The 19,357-nt window shown below is 38.3% G+C and overlaps 2 protein-coding genes across 3 annotated transcripts; both read right to left on the reverse strand.

Annotated features, from left to right (window-relative positions):
- Window positions 1-142: 142 nt before the first annotated feature.
- On the reverse strand, window positions 143-5,944 carry tfam (transcription factor A, mitochondrial). Of its 2 annotated transcripts, XM_084077721.1 has the most exons (8): window positions 5,686-5,944; window positions 4,155-4,303; window positions 3,782-3,852; window positions 3,200-3,349; window positions 2,324-2,419; window positions 1,894-1,950; window positions 1,671-1,804; window positions 143-1,613 (listed from the first exon to the last, which is right to left on the reverse strand). In XM_084077721.1, exons 1-8 carry the CDS (start codon window positions 5,769-5,771, stop codon window positions 1,520-1,522), a joined length of 837 nt encoding a protein of 278 aa, XP_083933847.1. In that variant the 5' UTR covers window positions 5,772-5,944; the 3' UTR covers window positions 143-1,519. The 2 variants fall into 2 exon arrangements, with proteins under 2 accessions (XP_083933847.1, XP_083933846.1); XM_084077720.1 differs by having other exon boundaries at window positions 143-1,804.
- Window positions 5,945-6,962: 1,018 nt separating this feature from the next.
- On the reverse strand, window positions 6,963-15,787 carry ube2d1b (ubiquitin-conjugating enzyme E2D 1b). The gene is made up of 7 exons (XM_084077728.1): window positions 15,597-15,787; window positions 13,484-13,547; window positions 12,450-12,481; window positions 10,752-10,829; window positions 10,472-10,577; window positions 9,360-9,453; window positions 6,963-8,702 (listed from the first exon to the last, which is right to left on the reverse strand). The coding sequence occupies exons 1-7, from the start codon at window positions 15,618-15,620 to the stop codon at window positions 8,657-8,659; spliced, it is 444 nt and encodes a 147-aa protein (XP_083933854.1). The 5' UTR covers window positions 15,621-15,787; the 3' UTR covers window positions 6,963-8,656.
- Window positions 15,788-19,357: the final 3,570 nt, after the last annotated feature.

The raw sequence follows: 19,357 nt of genomic DNA on the forward strand, positions 1-19,357 counted from the left end.
CCCGGTTTGTATTTCTTTTAATGTTATTTTCAACATTAAAACTATGCTTTCTTTAAAAAAACGTAGCAAGACGTAAAAACGTTGTGGACTTTTTGAATTAATTATTGCACTACAAACGGCAAGACTATTTTGTAAAAGAAAACAAGTTTATGTAAATGTTTATTCAGTAAAGATAGAATACAAAAGTAGACCTTAATACATTCTACGAAAGCAAAATGAATGTGTCACTTGGTTTACGTCAATGTATCATACAGTACTATGATTTACACCTGACACTGTGTAGAGCAGAGCTCCACAAAAAAAAAAAAAATCTTTTGGTTGTTTAAACAGGGAAAACACATTCTTAAACTTTTAGCTAGCTGTGGAACAGGTTAAAGTGGTACAAATGACCCTCGTACCAGTTAATCCACTGAACTTTACTAGGTCTTTACTTGGCAATAACAGCTAATTTTAAACAAAAATCACCAGTGCTTTATAGAAGTTAGATATCATGAAGCCTGGCAGGAAAAATGCTTTCAGTTTCATTTTCAAATGCATAACTATCAGTTCAGTATAGAGATTTCTCCACAGACTAATGCACTATGATGAATGACAAATATTTCACAGTTTGAATTTAGTATTGTGGAAACTAATGCAACACTAAAATGATGAACTGTTCAATATCAGAGCGACTGGTATTAAACAACACGGTAAAGCGTTTGCTCAGGATGTGATGAGGGGAAACTGATGCTGCCACTTCTCGAAAAAACGTTAAAGTTGACAGATACCAAAAGACCTGCTCCTTGGCAACAGCCACCAAGACTCACTGTGGACCTGAAAACTACAAGACCTGCTCCTTGGCAATGGCAACAGCCACCAAGACTCACTCTGGACCTGAAAACTACAAGATCCAAACTATACAGTATACAATACATCAAGGGTTAACATAAAATACAAAAAATGAAAAAGAACCATGTGGTACCAAGTTTTTTGGGACGGCAACAATAAATGGTAAATAAACAATAACCTTCACATCTAAGATTTGCTGTGGCTGTTTAGGCCTAATCCAATAAATATGAAACTTTGTGTAATGTAGTACATTGCAACAAAGCAAATCATAATGTTGGTATACAGGAAGACCTTTTTCAAATGTGTTATTCCTACTTTGGCTTAGTTATAAACCAATGTATCAAAGCTTGTTTGAAAATACTTGTTTGTGAGGTCTCTGGAGGAGGGCTTAAACAAAAGTTAAGTCCTCCGTAACATGTTTGTGACAACAATCCTCCAAGCTTTAAGGAAAAACATGCGCCAACAGAGAAAAACAGGGAGGTATTTTAAATCACAAAGGTGTTCCTCAAGTTTCGTAAACCAAATGTGTGCCTGACAGAATCTAAACGTTATCCTTCCTTCCAGTTAAGAATCTTTCCAGTGTCCATTATGTCGTGATCTCTAAAGCTTCAATTATTCTTTGTTGGACGTCTGTGTCGCTCGCCAAAGAATAAATGAGCCATAATTCCTCTCTGTTCAGTAGATCTTACACTTATTTTTTTCTCCAAATGGCCCCTGTTGCACCTCCTGTCGTTTTTGACTTAGCCGCCACTTTCTTTGTCACTTTCTTTGTTACTTTCTTAGCTGCAGTACTCTTTGTTGCAGCCCTCTTTCTGGGGGTGGCAGACGCAGTAATCTTTTTCGCAGCCCTTTTGATGGTGGTGATGGTTTGTCCGCGGAGGAGGTCTTCTCGTCCAATCTCCACCATGTGGCTCTCCCATGATTTCATCTCGTTCTGGTAACGAACACCATCATCCTCTGCTAGTTGAATGTACACCTGAGACATGAAAGGGAGCGAGAAGAATCATTCATTGAAAAAATAAATCATTAATTGTGAGTTTGTATTAGATACTTATATTGTCCTACCTGTTTTTGATGAGCATAAAGTTTTTTCCAGTCGTCGTTCAATGACTTCATCTTTGCCTGAAACACAGCAGCAACAGCATCATTATTATCTTTAACACCAAATAGCATGTTTGGATGACTTCTTATAAAAAAAGAGAACGGACAACATAATGCGAATGTTAGTGCTTAATACAAGCTTTAACTATCCCTGGAACGTGTTATGCACATAGTGGCATAACACTATGGCACGTTGAGTTGTGTAAAGTTTTGATTAAAATGATCATTTTTGTGGTTGCACAATATTGCAGCACATTATGGCTCACAATCGCAGAATTTAAAATATCCAATTCAAAATTCTCTTTTTTTTTACTGCAGATTCCTGAGGGGGCAGACAACAAAGGGAAGAAGAGTAAAATGTCACAGTATAGAGATGGTGCAGTTGTGTACTGACCAGCACGTTGTGTCCTCTGGCCTTGTCATACTGCTCTGACATGAAGATGTTGAAAGCAGTGCGAGAGCGTTTGGGCTTCCCCAGACTGGTCAATTCCTAATAGGGACAAAGGAGAGGATAGAGAGAGAGAAAATGTAAGCTTTAACCCATTGAGACCTGAAGCCGATTCTACATGTCTCCTAAATCCCAACAGTATTCTGAAAAACGTATGTTTCTATATCAGTGGTGCTCAATCTTTTTCACGTCAAGGACCCCCAAAATTATATGAATTTGGTCGCGGACCCCCATCAAAATATTTTGTTCCAGGGACCCCCCAGAAGCAAAGATTTGAGTTACAAAATGTTCGCTTTAAAAATATATATATTCAAAGATTTGCACACATTTTCACGAATTTTCAAAAATAGCAGATCTACAAGCTCGTAGCGCGGCACTCGGTGCCGCGCTATGAGCTTGTATATCTGCTATTTTTGAATAGCCCAAAGTGTAAAATAATGCTTTTTTAGCTCAAATCTAAAAATGACACAGTTCCAGGTCTTAATGGGTTAAACAACTTGAAATGAATTACTCTTTAACAACTTAAACCCTATATACTTTATTGACCAGGGTCCCCTAAGGGTCTATACTTATTACTTGGTCCCCTCTTCACCAAATATCTTTAACAAATTGCTGATCTACAAGCTCACAACGCATTACTACACACTATGAGCTTGTAGAACAAGGTATTTTCCCCACAATAGAAAGAAAAGGGTTCATGAGAGAACTATGGTTGTCTCATACCCGTGGATAGACTTCCTCCCGTTTCAGCCTCCATTCCCCACCCTTATTCCCTACATCAATCCCTTCAACTTTACATCTATCCAGTTGTCCACCTCTTACCCTCTTCTTGCGGATAGATTTCCGCTTGGCCAACCTCTGTCTCCTCTCCTCGGCCTGCTGTTCGATCTGGTCTGGGGTGAGCTTGGCCTTGTACTGCTCGAGGTCCTTTTTGAATTGCTCCCTGTCGCGCAAAGCCGCCACCTCAAATGGCTACACAGAGAAAGATGGAGTGTTTCAATAAGGTTTACACAGCCTTGTGACAACTCAAACAAAGACAATGATTTAACCACTTGAACCCAATATAATAACTTGGCTGGAGTCCACCAGGTACTTTCAACCTGGCGTCCCTATTTTGTACATGTTTTAGAAAAGAGCGAAATAGTGATTTTTGCTATTCGTTGTACAAAGAAGTACGGTGCAATTTAGGAGATGTATAGATCATTTATCCTAACTATAAATAAAACATACAGTACATAAAAGACAACCACTGATCCTGTATGGCTCATTGTCACTCAGAAAAGACTAATGTTAACTTCTAATGCTATGAAGGATAGAAATTTACACTCCCTGCGTTGCTCAGACAGCTTCTAAATTCTAAATGAAGACTACGGGAAAAACAAAGAATTTAGAGTGAGCAATTACCCGTTTCTGTTCTGGACTCAGTGTTCTCCATTGTAGAGCAATCTTTCTGGTGACGTCTGTTAATTTGATTGCTGAAGGAAATCAATTACATAATTAACAAATAGTCACTCATGGTGATCTGCACGATTCAATATATCTTAACTAGATTAGTTTCTATTTGTTTAATTGATGTTATGCGTATGAGTTTTTACATTTTCACCAATTGTAAAACACACCAGCATGAAAGATTCAATTCAAATAGTAGCAGTACAGTAATAAGTACAGTTAGAAAATGCCATTTAACATTAGAATACCTTCCAATATCATAAAAATAACACCTATAATTGAACGATCTCAACTGAAAGTGCCACTACCACATATGTATTATGCCTACCTGGGTTTTGCCTAACCACGAAAGGCTTTTGTTGAGCTACAAATCTTAAGTAAGAATTCAATGGTAATTTTGGTCGGCCATCGTTCGAAGTCGAAGTACTCAGACCCTTCCCCGAAATGAAATATGTTGCTGGGAGAATCCTGGTACTTCTGATACGTACAACAAACAAAGAACACACAACACATACATATTAAATATGGGTGTAACTGTAGTACATGTATTCATACCCAGCCGTTCACAGTGTGTTATGTTTGCTACGACACAAGTGGCGTGAAATAGTGTTTTGTGTGTGGAACGTTAATTCTGAGTTTCCACACAGACACATTAAGCACATCAAAATCCACCATAGACATGTTATGAGCTACTTTCTGTCCATAAATTCCATGCTGGTGATTATTTGTGACAGAGTTTGGAAGCGCTCGCTTTCTGTAACGCAACGTCCTGCTGCCTCCTGCATTATGTGACATTTAGAAACAGGTGGAACGAAGGACCGTTGTGTGATTTCCAACATGCGCTTCCAAACTTAGAGACACTTAGAGAAAGAATCACCTGCACGGAATTTATTGACAGAAAGTAGCTCATAACATGTCTATGGTGCATTTTTATGAAACTTTGCAGATAGAAAGAGGACAATTCATGCTTGCAGCTTTCCGTACAGCTGCAATGTTGGTGAGTTTAACATTGTTTAATACAATCAGATAGGACTTTTCTGTTTGGATGTATGGGTTGTCTAGGGTTGGTATTGCAACTCTAGATTTCAGATATTAAATATAGAATCTAAAGAGTTGCTTGCGGCTAACTCAACACCATGTAAGCCAAGAGGTAATGTTAGCTATAAGCCTATCAACCACATACACATATAACAATTACTGAACCACCACCAGTGTTGGGCAATATTAATCAGGAGAGTAATATGTTACTTATTACATATTACACCTTAAAAAAGTAATATTGTATTACTTATTACTTGGAATCAAGAGTAATATACTATATTACATATTACTTTTGCCCCCACCCTCAAAAAGAAAAAAGAGATGTACATCAACACAATCTGTTTGGCCAGCTCCTTTTAGAACTGAATCCAATTTTTGAGAATAATAATAAGAGTCACCAATCAGCTAAAAAAAAGGCTATAAATTAAACAGCAACCTCTCTTGACCTTTAAACGAAATGTTTTCAAAAGGCAGCCAACAAAACCTGAGTAATATGTAATGTGTACATTTTTAACATAGTAATATGCACTACCTTCCACTACTTACTGTGTAAAATAATATTACAGTAATATATTAAAAAAGTAACTTGTTACTGCCCAACACTGACCACCACCATGTGCACGTAGTGTACATAACAGACAAGTATTATTACTCAGTGGGAAAGGTTTAAAATTAGCACATTTGCGACTAGCCCTTTGAAACGACTAAGCAAACGACCACATATCGCTCTCAAGATAACGTTACAAGTTACATGAGGTTTATGGTAACGGTGAGCAGACAGAGAGGTTTGTTCTGACAACTTTCTACAGAAACAATACCTTGCCAGAACGCTGGTGCAGGAGAACACACTGAAGGACTTAGCCAGGAGGCTAACACCAGCAGTCATCAGGCCAAAGGGAGCCATGGTGTCTGCATGGAGTGAGGAGTGACAAGATTAAAGTCACTCTTCTGTGTACACAACGGACGGCTTTGTTGTCCCAGCCAGGCAAGTTCAAATGTTATTGTTTTTGCAGGAGACTTAATGAATCCAGGGCCGTCCCTCCACTCCTCTCTGCAACATGCAGCAAGCTGCAGATCAACATGGATGGATGGAGCTCACTGTTGCCAGGTCTAGTGAGAGAAATAAGCAACCAGGTCTATGAAAACAAGCGGGCCCTTCGCCCTTAGTTTAAACAGACTACACATCTGCTATTTAGTATTTTCAAAAAAATCTTGAAAACAATTTGACATTTTAACAACACAAATCTTGTATGGGGGTCCCTGGCATAAAAGGTTTTCAGATGGGGGTCCGCAGACAAATACAAATACATTTGGGGGTGCTTGACTTGAAAATGTTTGAGATCCAGTTTTAACAACATTAGGAAACAGGACCAAATAAGCGAGTAGTACACTTTAGAAACAAGCCCAAAAAACTGCAACCCACAACAATCAATAGTTTACAAGCAACTTCACTGAAAAACAAGCCCAAAGTCGCTTATAATAAGCGGACATGGCAACAATGGACAGAAGGCGCCTACTACTCTCCAGGTGCATTGTGGGAGAAGGTCAAGTGTGCGATGTTTGAGTGGTCTGTGTTTCGCAGCCGCACATTCGCCAGAGATTTTGACACTGAAGACGCACATTCGATGACATTTGATTCTTCCCTTTTTGTTGCACTTTTCCCACTAGTTTTGACCTTTTTTCTATGATTTTGACACACATTTTCTTATATATGGTGTTTTTGTTAGGTGTTTGAATGACTATCTTGGCAATGACCAAAACTGAATCAGATAAAATTAAAAATGAAATACAAATACATCAAGTTATGCAATAAATACTTATATATATATATTACCATGTAAACAACCAGTAATGAAGCAGGTGTGGTTCCTCCGTTTGCTTTTTGTTTGACTGTCGTTGCTTAACAAATAGTATTCAAATAAATACTCCACCGGGTTGGAAAAAGTGGCACATCTTATATTGTGCCGCTTTTTCCAACTCGTGGATTTCTTATTTGAAACTAAATGTGACAGAAACATAAAAAAATGAATAGGAAGAAAACTAATTCATCCTAGTAAACAAAGCAGTTTGGTAAAAACTGAGCTCAAGCAGCAAATAATGATAAAACTCGTACCATTTCTTTATTTAGTACAAATGCTACCAAACAGCTCTCCAAGACAAGGCTTTGGAACATAAAAATCAGCTTTTAAACATTTTGTGGGGCAAATCTTCTCAGTGGGAAAGGGGTTGGGGGGGGGGGGGGGCATGCCATATTTACACAATGCAAATGTAAACCGTTAGACATGGATACAGAAAAATCATTAAATTTGTGCCTGTGTGAATACAACCAAAGATCTAACACCACAGCTGTTCCCATGCAGAGGTGGAGTGCATAGAGTTTTTACTGACAGCTTAACATGGTGCTTCAAGGTTTTCTTTTGAATAAAATAGGTCCAGGTTTTTTCTTTTTTTAATACTATATACACAATACAATATGAAAAAAAAAATGTATTGGAGTGGTAGTCGAGTTGGAAAATGAGGTTGTGCTTCAAGGATGGGGTTCTCAGTGGAGTGCTAAACCCAAAATCCAGTGAACATATTCCCCCAAAATATCAAACAGGTGGCAAATCTCAAATGCCCAAGTCAAGGACAAAATACTCACATTTTGCCTTTTTGTTTTGGCACAAAACCTTCTTCAGAGCATTTACTCTTAAGAAGCGACTTTGTGCTGAAACATGTAAGCATTTTTCTACTGGGATGTGAGTCAAATAAATAAAGAATTGAAATGTATTTTGTTCTCCTTGACTTGGAAATATGCTATATGTTCAAAAGTTATAGAATAGGGCAACTGTAAAAGTACATACTCATGTTTAGAACTCATTCAACTTTATACAATACAAAAAGTAATTTTGCTCACTAATCAACAAAGTCAACTGACAATCAATTGACAAAGTATAATATGTAAGGGATCGATTTAAACAATTAAACCCAACACACGTTGACCAGGTTGTGAGCTTGTAGATCAGCTATTTTTGCAGAACTATTATGACATGCCCGGAATAGGGACGCTAGGGTTCATGTTCAACATTCCAAATTCAATCTGATATTTTCCTATGTCAGAAACCCCTCAAACTGTTCAAAAATAAATCTCAGTATTTGTCCTTTTACATTTCAGGCATTTAGCTGATGCCCTTATCAAGTGCACCTTACTGATCAGAGTTCAGAGATGTATTCAGTATTTTGTTGACACATTCACTCTCGTAAAGATCTGACTCTGAAATTCCAGTTATAAGACAGCAATTTTTCTAAAGTGCATTTAAGGTATAAGGGCAGCTGAATGACAAATGTTGTAATTTATTTCTCTCCTCTCATTGGCTTCAGAGATGAAAACTGACAAAGCAATTTTGCTAAACTTAAATGTCAATAATACATACAGAACACAAGAATCAAACTTCTGGCCTCAATTCTTCAATTCTGATGTGTCTGTCCGTGTTTGCATCTACAGTCTACATCACATAATTTTTCTCTCTGCAAAAAAACTTGTCAGAAATGATAAATGAAACTAGGGAAAACATAACAGACTAAACATCCAAATGTCAAGGCATCCCTTCCAGGCTGATAAACAATGTTTATCATCTGTGCAAAAATAAAATCACCTACCTCATTTTGAAAACAAATGATAAGACATGGTTGATGACAGTACAAGATGACAGATGTTACCTAATATTTCTCAATATATCCATTCTATAATTTACAGTGTGCTGAGACTTGAAAAAAAAAAAGGAAAAAGAAGATTTTGTTTTTGTTTTTTTACATGGCGTACTTTTGGGTCCATTCTTTTGCTAGATGGTTGTATCTGAGGGGGCAGAAAAACAATAAAACAGTAAGTGCATGTCAACTGAGACATTCTTGATGAGCCACAACACTTTTTGTTTTTTCTTAATGACTGCTAAACTGAGGCAGTCAATGGGTATACATTTGATCATAGTATTCAGCTGACTGTATCTGATATTCCTGTGAAGGCCTCATTACGGTCTTTCGGCAACTTTCACACCCTACTTAAATCTCACTTTCACTTTTACTTCACCAGGCTTTCGTGGCTTCCGTGTTGTGAAGTTTTATGACTTATGATGACATAGAAAACCTTTCTACAGATAGATTGCAAATGGCCACACCGCAAAAACGAGTCCAGGTACATCATATATTTCTGCCCATTTCACCTACTGGTGTTGTCGCTGCACTTTTGTCGCAATAGTGAATGTATAACATCACATACAGACATTTAACTTTCCCAAAATCATGCACCAGGCCTATTTTTTTTGTTTAGTGTTTCCTTCAACAATTTGACAGAGTCTGCTTTGGTTGCATTTTGTTTATGTTAAATGTGTGATCTTAAGATCTATTTAGCCAAACAAAGAGAGTGAGAGGAATTGCTACTGGCATATATTTATAACAAATACCTAATGCCAAATAATACTGGTGTAACCATGTAAGCCATTGTCTGCATACTCACTTGTCTTTGTCATTCTTGTAGGTGTGTGCTATGTCAGGAACTAAGGGGTCATCTGGGTTGGGGTCACATAGCAATGAGCATATGGACAGTAGAACTGAAACAGAAAACAGGTTCGATGCTGATTTTAGAGTCTTAGAGTAATATGTCAAAAGGTGCAAATTGTTATAACCAATTTTATTAAACTTGGATTGGATTTTGTAACATAACATTTTCAAAAATAGCCGATTTACAAGCTCACAACAATGCTCCTTTTGAAAACTTTAGATATTTTTCACCTATATGTCCAAATTAGGGACGGCAGTTTGGAATGCGGTTAAAAATCAAATCTGCATAATTGCCATATCCAAAATCGTCAAAAAAAATCGAATCATGGCCGATATATCGGTCTGGCTCTAAATAAAATATCCTTATATGAAATGAACAAAAGGAAGCAGTGAACTTACAGGTTCTTTACAGGTCTCTCAGCAGTCAGCAATATCTGACAATCAATTGTCAGATATTGCTTATCAATTATCTTCCAAAAAGATATATTCCCAAATGATCTGTGTGCTCCAGTACTACTACTACTACTCTATAATACTGTACTAGGAATAATGAAAAGATTGCGTGACATATTTCAAACTAGGGGGCAATGCCTTAAATAGTGCCAATTCTATTTTATTAAATCAAAACCGTTCTCTACTACATGTCTGTTTTACAAGAGATGAATATTACCATCAGTGTATAATAAACATGCAATATCAACTACAATGTGTCACTCAATATATTTAATTTAATTTTCTGACAAAATGTTTTTGAGATCATAAACATTCTAAATGGACCCATATGTATTTCCTGTCACAGTGTTTGCTCATATCAATAGCTGACAGGAAATAAATAAACTTGCACTGTAAAGGTCAATTGTAACCACATCCTTGAAATAAAGAGATATAATGAAATAGCACTTGGAATATTTTAACTGTTTCAATTATGCTTGATTTTACCTTGCCATACACAACGAACAGAAGAAGCTAACACACTTCACATTTCCTAAAGTATACATATACACAAAGACATTGACTACTAGTTTGCCAAGGCCTAAATAAGACTTAGGTTGTGTCATGTAGCGTTACCTTTAGATACTGTTAGTGCTGGAGACCACTGTGACCGTAGGATGTCCAAACAGATGCTCCCATTGCTGTTTATATTTGGGTGATAGATCTTTGTTGTAAAGGCTAGCTGTAAAAAGATAAATCAATGAAAGATTAAAACATTTCCCTCAATCGATCTGTTTTGGTTTGATTATAAAGGCCTCGTGGAATATTCACAAATGCCAGGTTGATAGAGAGCAATGTGGCTTGAGATATACTTGCACTATAGAATCCCAGTAAAATAAGAGAACCCAGCTCTTGCCTTTGGTGGTTTGAAGGGATAGTCGGTGGGGAAGTGGATCGTGAGAAAGAAGACTCCTCCTTGGTAAGGACTGTCACCCTGACAGGAGCAGAGACATGACCCAGAGTCATTAGAACAGTGGTTCTCAAACTTTTTCGTGCCAAGGACCCCCAAATAGACACTTATTAGACCGCGGACCCCCATTTGAAAAGATATGCCAGGGACCCTCATAAGAGAAGATTTTTACGGCTCTCTAGCAGTGATTTCAACCATTTTAATTTCAAGGACCCCCAGTTTGACATGCATTAGGCTACGGACCCCCATTTAATGGCATGTATGTCTCTGGGAGCCCAATTCATATTGTAAAATCATTGTTAATTTAACTCTGAGAGTGTACAAATGGAACCAAATGGACCCGTTAGGGTCCATTTGGTTCCATTTGTACACTCTCAGAGTTACAGACCCATAAGGGTCCATTTGGTTCCTGTCCATCATTTAGCTGGGGACCCCCTGGAACCCCCTCAAGTACCCCTGGGGGTCCTCGGACCCCACTTTGAGAACCAATGCATTAGAACACTTCATATTTTCAAAGGAATACTTCACGTTTCAAGATTAATTTGCTGACGACGTCATCGGCAGGTCAATATTTTTGTTATCCAATCTACAGCCCAACTCTGAGACATAAAACAAGTAGTCAGACATGGTACCATTATATTGAGCTATATTGACTATGGAGCTATATTGATACTATGGAGATATACAGGACAACAATGGAAACGAGCCCCTAGGGCTTTTTGTGTTATCCTTTTAACAACCATTGTAAAATCGTACCTCTGTACTATTTGCAAACTTAATAAAGTATTCAATCAATCAAAAAGAAAAGGGTGATTATTTGTTTGTATAATGACTTAAAGTGAGTGCACCGATCTCGTATCATCTCATATCAAATATCAATGGCTTCTGTGTACAAGTTTAGTTACTTAGCCCAGGGGTCTTCAACGTTTTCAGGCCAAGGACCCCCTAGCTGAGAGAGAGATGAAGCAGGGACCCCCTACTCTATATTGTATAAAATTGTGTTTCAGATTAAAGTTTTTTTTTTTACTTAGTCTGCTCTTTTTCCCCCTCTACACCTATAGCCTCTTTGCCAAAAATAGCCGATCTACAAGCTCACAACGCCTCACGCTGCGAGGCGTTGTGAGCTTGTAGATCGGCTATTTTTGGCTAAAGTTCTCCTCACAAAAGAGGATGCTAGGGTTTAAGTGGTTAAGGTAAAACAAAAGAAATCATATCACACAAAGATTTGGCGGACCCCCTGTAGTAACTTTGAGGACCCCCTAGGGGTCCCGGACCCCCTGTTGAAGACCCCTGACTTAGCCTGTAAATGGCACTACATTTACTCCTTTCAACTTTCACTTCTTGGCCAACTGTGGAAATTTTACTCATTATGCAAATGTTGGTGGTAAGCAGATTCTGTGTGGAATCACATACAAATAACACCTGCCACCAGCAAAACAAATGGCACATTTGGAACATCCCAGACTACTCTAAACATAGCTGGATGGTAAATTTATGGAATGGGCTGGCGATTACTGGAATTTAAAAAGTGGAGTGATAGGCTGAACAACTAATATCCCTTGACGCCCCTAATAGCCAGTTATTTTAATGGGCTCCTCAAGTCCTTGTGAAAAGACAGATAGCTTTAGATGTGATAATACTTACTGGACCCATTATGGTCGCCTGCCAGTGAAACACTAGATGAGAATGAGAGAGAGAAACAGACAAACGGAGAGATGGACAGAAAGAGACAGAGAGGGAATACAATCATGTAATTTAGACACATTAGTACCTAAAATGAAGCAATTAATCAAATAATAGATTCATTGATTGACATAAAGCATATCAAATTAACATATTGTAATCATAGAATATTATTTCTAATGTATGCTATTTACAATGTAATTGTTCCATATTACAAAAGGAAAATGTATGTTTGTGACATATGGGTATTGGATAACTTGTGATGAGCATTTAACATCATTTTGTATTTTCTTACCTTATTTTACCATTGGTTTATGGTCTAAATTAGGCACACAGATTAACAGAATAATCCAAAAAATAAGCAATAGAATAATCGATTAAGAAAATAACTTGTCTAGTCAGCACAATATCAATCACTCTCCCAGGAGTCAGCTTGTTGCTAGCACGTGTTGAGGGTCAGCCTAAAACAATCACCTGTTCCCAGCCGACAACAACCACTCCCTTCTCTAGTCTCAGGCTGCATTTGGATTATTTAAAAGGTAAACGAATCCAATGGACCACAGGGTTTTCTCCGCAGTGTTGCAGATGAGAAGCACCACTTGGTGAAAGGGGTTAATTTCATTCCCAGAACCCAGATCCTGTCCCAGTTATCTATATTATCAGTTCCTGTTCTGGTATAAATCTAGCTCTTGTTTGGATATTGTTATTTGGACTGACTAATTGTTAATTTGCCCTGCCTTAGTATCGTTTAGGTAAATTAAAAGAAAGCAAACTCTACAGTAAATGTTTAAACAGCATGCTATGGACAAGTGATCTCAAACACAATGACCAACATGTGGTGAACAAGAAGGTCAGGTGAGTTACAGGTTCAACAGGTTCATTTACATTCATAGCATTGAATGCGGCCCAGCAGCAGTGGGAATGGAACTATTCCTGCATATAGAATAGAATGTATGAGATACACCACTACTATGGAAACCGGTGTGTTAACTCACAGTCATCCCCCACTGGACCAGCGGAGCACTGGGCTGGAGGATCTCTCTGTAGATCATGCAGCTCCTGGGTACACGTAAAAACACACAGATATATTATGTAGTATCTTAATTTAGACAATGATGTGGTATTCTTTTTTCTACACGTATAACAGGTATATTCTAAAAATGACATGATAATTCATCATGCTTGCTCACGATCCAATCGGCTGCTAAAGTAATATTGTTTGAAATATATTCGCGGCAGTGGCTCAGGAGGTAGAGCGGCCACTTTGGAACCAGTTCGATCCCGGGCTCCCCCCTAATTGCCCACGATGAGCAGGTTGGTGCCTTGCATGGTTTCCACCGCCGTCAGTGTATGAATGCGTGTGTGAATGGGTGAATGTAATGCACCTTGGAGAGATAGAGATATATATTTTTCCCCTAAATCACTCTGGGATCATGTGAAATAGACAGTGTGGAAACAACAGTGCCTTCGCAGTTACAGTAGATATGAGTGTAATAACTGAAATCCAACAAAGTCAACAGGATGAGCCTGAGACAGGTTGGCCAACCAGTGAATTAAAACGGTTGCTGGTTTAATCCCCGGCACTGACAGGAGGGTGTACTTCAGTTGTAAACTGGCATACAGAAAGGGTGGCTGGTACTGCAATATCCATGGTGCGCTGCCAACCAATTCTGCCTTTGAGCAAGGCGCTGCACCCGGAATGCTCCAGGGATGTTGCACTGCGGCTGACCATCATGCTCTGACCTCTCTGAGCTAATGTATACTGTAGGGCAGGAGTGAGTCTTCAATGTTTTCCAGACCAAGGACCCCCTTAGCAGAGAGAGATGGAGCAGGGAGTCCAGGCCAGGGACCCCCACTACATATTGTATAAAATCGGGTAGCAGATTAAACGTTTTCATAGATCTCATAGATAGCTTCATGGACTTGTTTGACAACACTATCATCAGTGTTTCACTCTGTATTTAGTCTGCTCCTTTTTCCCTCTATACACTAAACCTCTTTGCCAAAAATAGCTGATACAAGCTTGTAGATCTGCTATGTTTGGTTCAAGTTCTCCTCAGAATACGGACGCTAGGGTTCAAGTGGTTAATGTAAAAGAATGATCCTGTCACACAAGGATTTGGTGGCCCCCTGTAGTAACTCTGAGGACCCCCTAGGGGTCCCGGAGCCCCTACACACACACAAGAATACTTTCTGTTTCCTACTGTTGTCCACTGCTGTCAGTGCCAATATGACAACATAACACTATGGTTGGGTCGATTAAACAAGACAGACAAAACAAACTAAAGCAGTAAAGTGGCAGTTTTAAAGACATGCATCCAAAGAAGTACATTTTCATTGGTAACTTAATTATGTAACGCAAGTCAATTATAACAAGTTTCGCCATAGCTCACGGGAAACCGAAACTAAAAGTTGTCATTGCCTGTTTGTTGCATGGCCTGCATCAATTCATATTCAACATCTGTGGCGTACAAAGTATTCACATGTTTTACTTTAGTAAAAGTATTAATACTGCAATGTAGTACTTGAAATAAAAGTACAAAAGTATTAGTATAAAAATGTACTTAAAAGTACCAAAAGTAGAAAGTACTCATTATGCAGTATGTTCCATTTCACAAGGTTTCAAATGTTTCAAATGTATAAAAATCTTTTGGAAATAGCAGATCTACAAGCTCGATGTGACGCATTGTGAGCTTGTAGATATGCTATTTTCAAATGGCTGAAGAGGATAATGTATGTTTTGTTATAATCAAAATCTACAAATAACTAGTACCTAAAGTTTTCACATAATTGTAGTGGAGTAAAAGTACAATATTTGCCTCTGAGACGCAGTGGAGTAGAAGTAAAAGTATTGGAAACACTCAAGTAAAGTGCAAATACCTCAATTTTACTCAAGTACGGTACTTGAGTAAATGTACTTCGTTACTTTCCACCACTGTTCAACATGGCCTTATATGTCGACAAACAGACTCATATACAATAACATAACGTTCCCAAATACGAAAATAAGACGCTTACGAACACGAGAATATCGAAAGCTTGTCAACTAAAGCTTGTTTTTAACTACTGTTCTATATATATTACATTCTGTGTCAAATGCTGACTTACCTTCTGAATTCTTTTCAGTGCCATGTTGTCTGACCTCAATCGTGCCTGGACACAGTTTAACTCGCTCTATTGTATATAGAACTGTGATATTATTGCCTGAGAGGTCAAAATACATGTAGTTTCTTCCCTGAGTATCGCGGTCACCAAGGGTGTGTTGTGTTTTTTATAATAAACCTCTTTTGTTTCCGCTTTCTACATGATGACGGATGACCCTCGGCGTTGCCATACGTTTGTGAGAGAAATAAGCAACTAGGTCTATGAAAACAAACCCAAAAGAAGCAACGGCCTGGCCGCATGAGCACTTATAAGACTTATCTGCAAATCTGCATCGGCTATTTTGCGACGCGTTGTGAGCTTGTAGATTTGCTGTTTTCAAAAACTCTCAATTAAATGTAGAATATTTATAATAACAACACAAACGCTCCCTGTGGCACAAACATTTTCATGAAAATATTTGAGAACCACTGGTTTCAATAATAATTAAAAAAAATTGTAAGCAAGTCTAAATAAGCAAGTACACTTTAGAAACAAGCCCAAAAAAACAATATAACCAATATTTTACAAGAAACTTTACAGAAAAATAAGCCCAACCTCGCTTATAATAAGCGGACATGGCAACGCTGATCACTCTCCGAAATGAAGGATCATGGTAAATGTAGTTCCTTGAAGCTATGGATGCAGTTTTGCTTCTCGCCCAACAGAGGTCATCCTATGTTTTTTGTTTGTTTGTTTGTTTGTTTGCATAGATTTATAATGAACACAGAAAGATCTGAAAATGTTGCATACTACATAGTACTTTTGTGGTATTTAAAATACAGTGTGTGTGTGTGTGTGTGTGTGTGTGTGTGTGTGTGTGTGTGTGTGTGTGATTATATATATATATATATATATATATATATATATATATATATATATATATATATATATATATATATATATATATATATATATATATAATACTGTATATATGTATATATAATATATATATATACACACACACACACACACACACACACACACACTCACTCACTCACACACACGCGCACACGCGCACACGCGCACACGCACACACGCACACGCACACACACACACACACACACACACACACACTTATTTGCACACCTAACACAGTCAGAAATCATATGGAGCTGGCTTCCTAATTACCCTGTCTATATTATGTAAGATGGACATTGCCCTAATAGCATAATTACTGCGTAAACAGTAATCATGCTATTACGAGAGGACATGAGAGGCTCAGCTGGAACAGCTTCATGTTTCTGTAAACAAAGCTTTATTTTGTTTACCTTTCCCAGTATTTGAGTTATGTAATTGTTTTGTCCATTAAGATACCATGATCTTTCCGACAGATAGGGCTAATTGTCACTGCAATTGGGGACAAGGAAATAGTTTTGGTAGAGGATGTTCTATGTGTGAGATTCCTAGATAAATATTTTACTCTGTGTCCAAGGGAGTAATTTGAGGCAGCAATGAAGATCTTCAAAATAGAAATTGTTAGATTCACCTAACCTTTATCTTAAAAAAAAAGAAGTGTTCATAAATCCATACCTGGTACTGTCACAGTAAATAACATTTTTCAAAAGGGAAATATGCTGAAGCAAATACTGACATTTTAAAAGTATTCATCTGTAACGCAAAAGCAATTTCAAGCATCTTAGCATAAGTGACCAGGTACACTTCGGACATACTGTCACAGGAATCTGGTGAACGTTCAATTACTGGACGTCTGGAGAGCTCTTGTGAAGCGTTTCCCCTTTAAAGCAAGGAGATTGACGCAGGACGTTCCAAAACCTACTGTACTTAAGTCTATAACTCTATACTAATGTTATTTTTAGGCTGTTAGTATTTACTATTTATTTTCAGACATGACAGTAGTGAGAAATGTAGGTGTACACAAGCTATTTTGGGTATGTTCAACCTGTACAATGCAGCAGGCTGGAAAATCAGGTGCACGCTCGACTGTTCTTCTCCTGAGTCACAGACACTACTTGGCATGAGGACACAACATGTAAAGACTTTTAAATTCAATATCTCAAAGCTATCCTATTAATGCTAATTAATTATGTGTCCAACTATCTCACAGAGCGAGTAGAGAGAAGTCGAACACAGATGCATGCAACATAATTTGCATGGCCTACATTTAGATAAGAGAGGGCGCCACCCATGCTGTAGGTTAAGACATTTGCATAACACTCCCCTGACCTACATACCTTTGGGGATAGGGGGACATAAAGCCATGACTAGTGTGTCACCAGTGGTGGAAAGCAACGTACATAAAGTACATTTACTCAAGTAATGTAATTAAGTAAAATTTTGAGGTACATTTACTTTACTTGAGAATTTCCACTTTTTTATTAAACTTTTACTCCACTGTATCTCAAAGGCACATATTTTACTTTTTACTCCACTACAATTATTTGACACATACGCAGCTTTAGGTGATTAATACAAAACATACATTAACCACTTAAGCCCTATTTTATATCGGTAAAAAACGAAGATATGCTAAAAAAGCTCATCGCCCTTCAGTCAACCGAGGCCACTGGCCATGACAACATCCCCACCAGATTCCGCAGAGACACAACCGACTCTATTGCTCCCATGGTAGCCCACATTACAAATGTATCCATCAGTCAGTGTCACGTTCCACAAGAATTCAAGCTGGGGAGAGTAATCCCTCTGTATAAAAAAGGAAACAAAATAGAACCTGCATCTACCATCCTGTTTCTATCCTTTGTTCCATCGGGCATACTGCAGCATGGTCATGCTGGACTTCCAAAAGGCGCTTGACACTGTCATTCATTCAATTCTACTGAATAAGCTGAAGGTGAATAGTTTTGATAATACATCTGTGAACTGGATGAAATCCTACATTGAGGGAAGAGAACAAGTGGTTGATGTCAATGGAACCCTGTCCTTGTCCCTCTCAGTGAACTGTGGCGTTCCCCAAGGAAGTATACTAGGGCCGTTACTGTTCCTTCTATAGATTACCGACATGAAAGCAGCCTGTAACTGCAATTTGTTCTAGTTCACTGATGACTCAGCACTCCTGGTATCGGGCGAGGACAAAATGCAAGTTGAGGAAGCCCCCAGTTCTGAACTCAGCAAAATCTGTACTGGGCTTCCTGATAACAAACTGTCATTACAACTTGGTAAAACAGAATCCATTCGTTTTGAGTCCAAAACATACTCTTAGTAATGCAAATGATTTCAGTGCCATTTTGATTATGCTTGCACCTCTTGGTTCTCTAATGTATGTCACTAAAAACTAAGCCTCAGACCTACCAAAACCAACGGATTTGATTACTTCTCTGACTTAAGCCTACGACCCACCCAATTCCAACACACTTTGCTAGTTTGGGTAGAAGACAGGGTTAAGCAAATATCAATGGGATTGGTATTTAAGATATAGTCAAAGGGACAGTTCCCTCAATACCCTCATACCTGTCTAACTACTTCTGCAAAGTGAGTGACACCCACAGCCACAATACTAGAGGGATAAACTATGATCTGGTACCACCCAAATTTAGAACAAACATGGGAAACGTCTCATTCTACTCCTCTGCCACCAAAATGTGGAATGCCCTGACACCATCCATTAGGATGTGTATCACTGGTTTGTTTCAAAATTGGCCTGAATAAACATCTACCAGGAGGAGACTGTCGTGGAATTCTGGATCAGTCAGTAATTGATGAGGCAATAGGAGTCGAGACAATATCCTAGGTGGCTACGTTAGACACAC

This window comes from Gymnoscopelus microlampas (assembly GCF_963454915.1).
Source record: "Gymnoscopelus microlampas genome assembly, chromosome: 14".
NCBI lineage: Eukaryota > Metazoa > Chordata > Actinopteri > Myctophiformes > Myctophidae > Gymnoscopelus > Gymnoscopelus microlampas.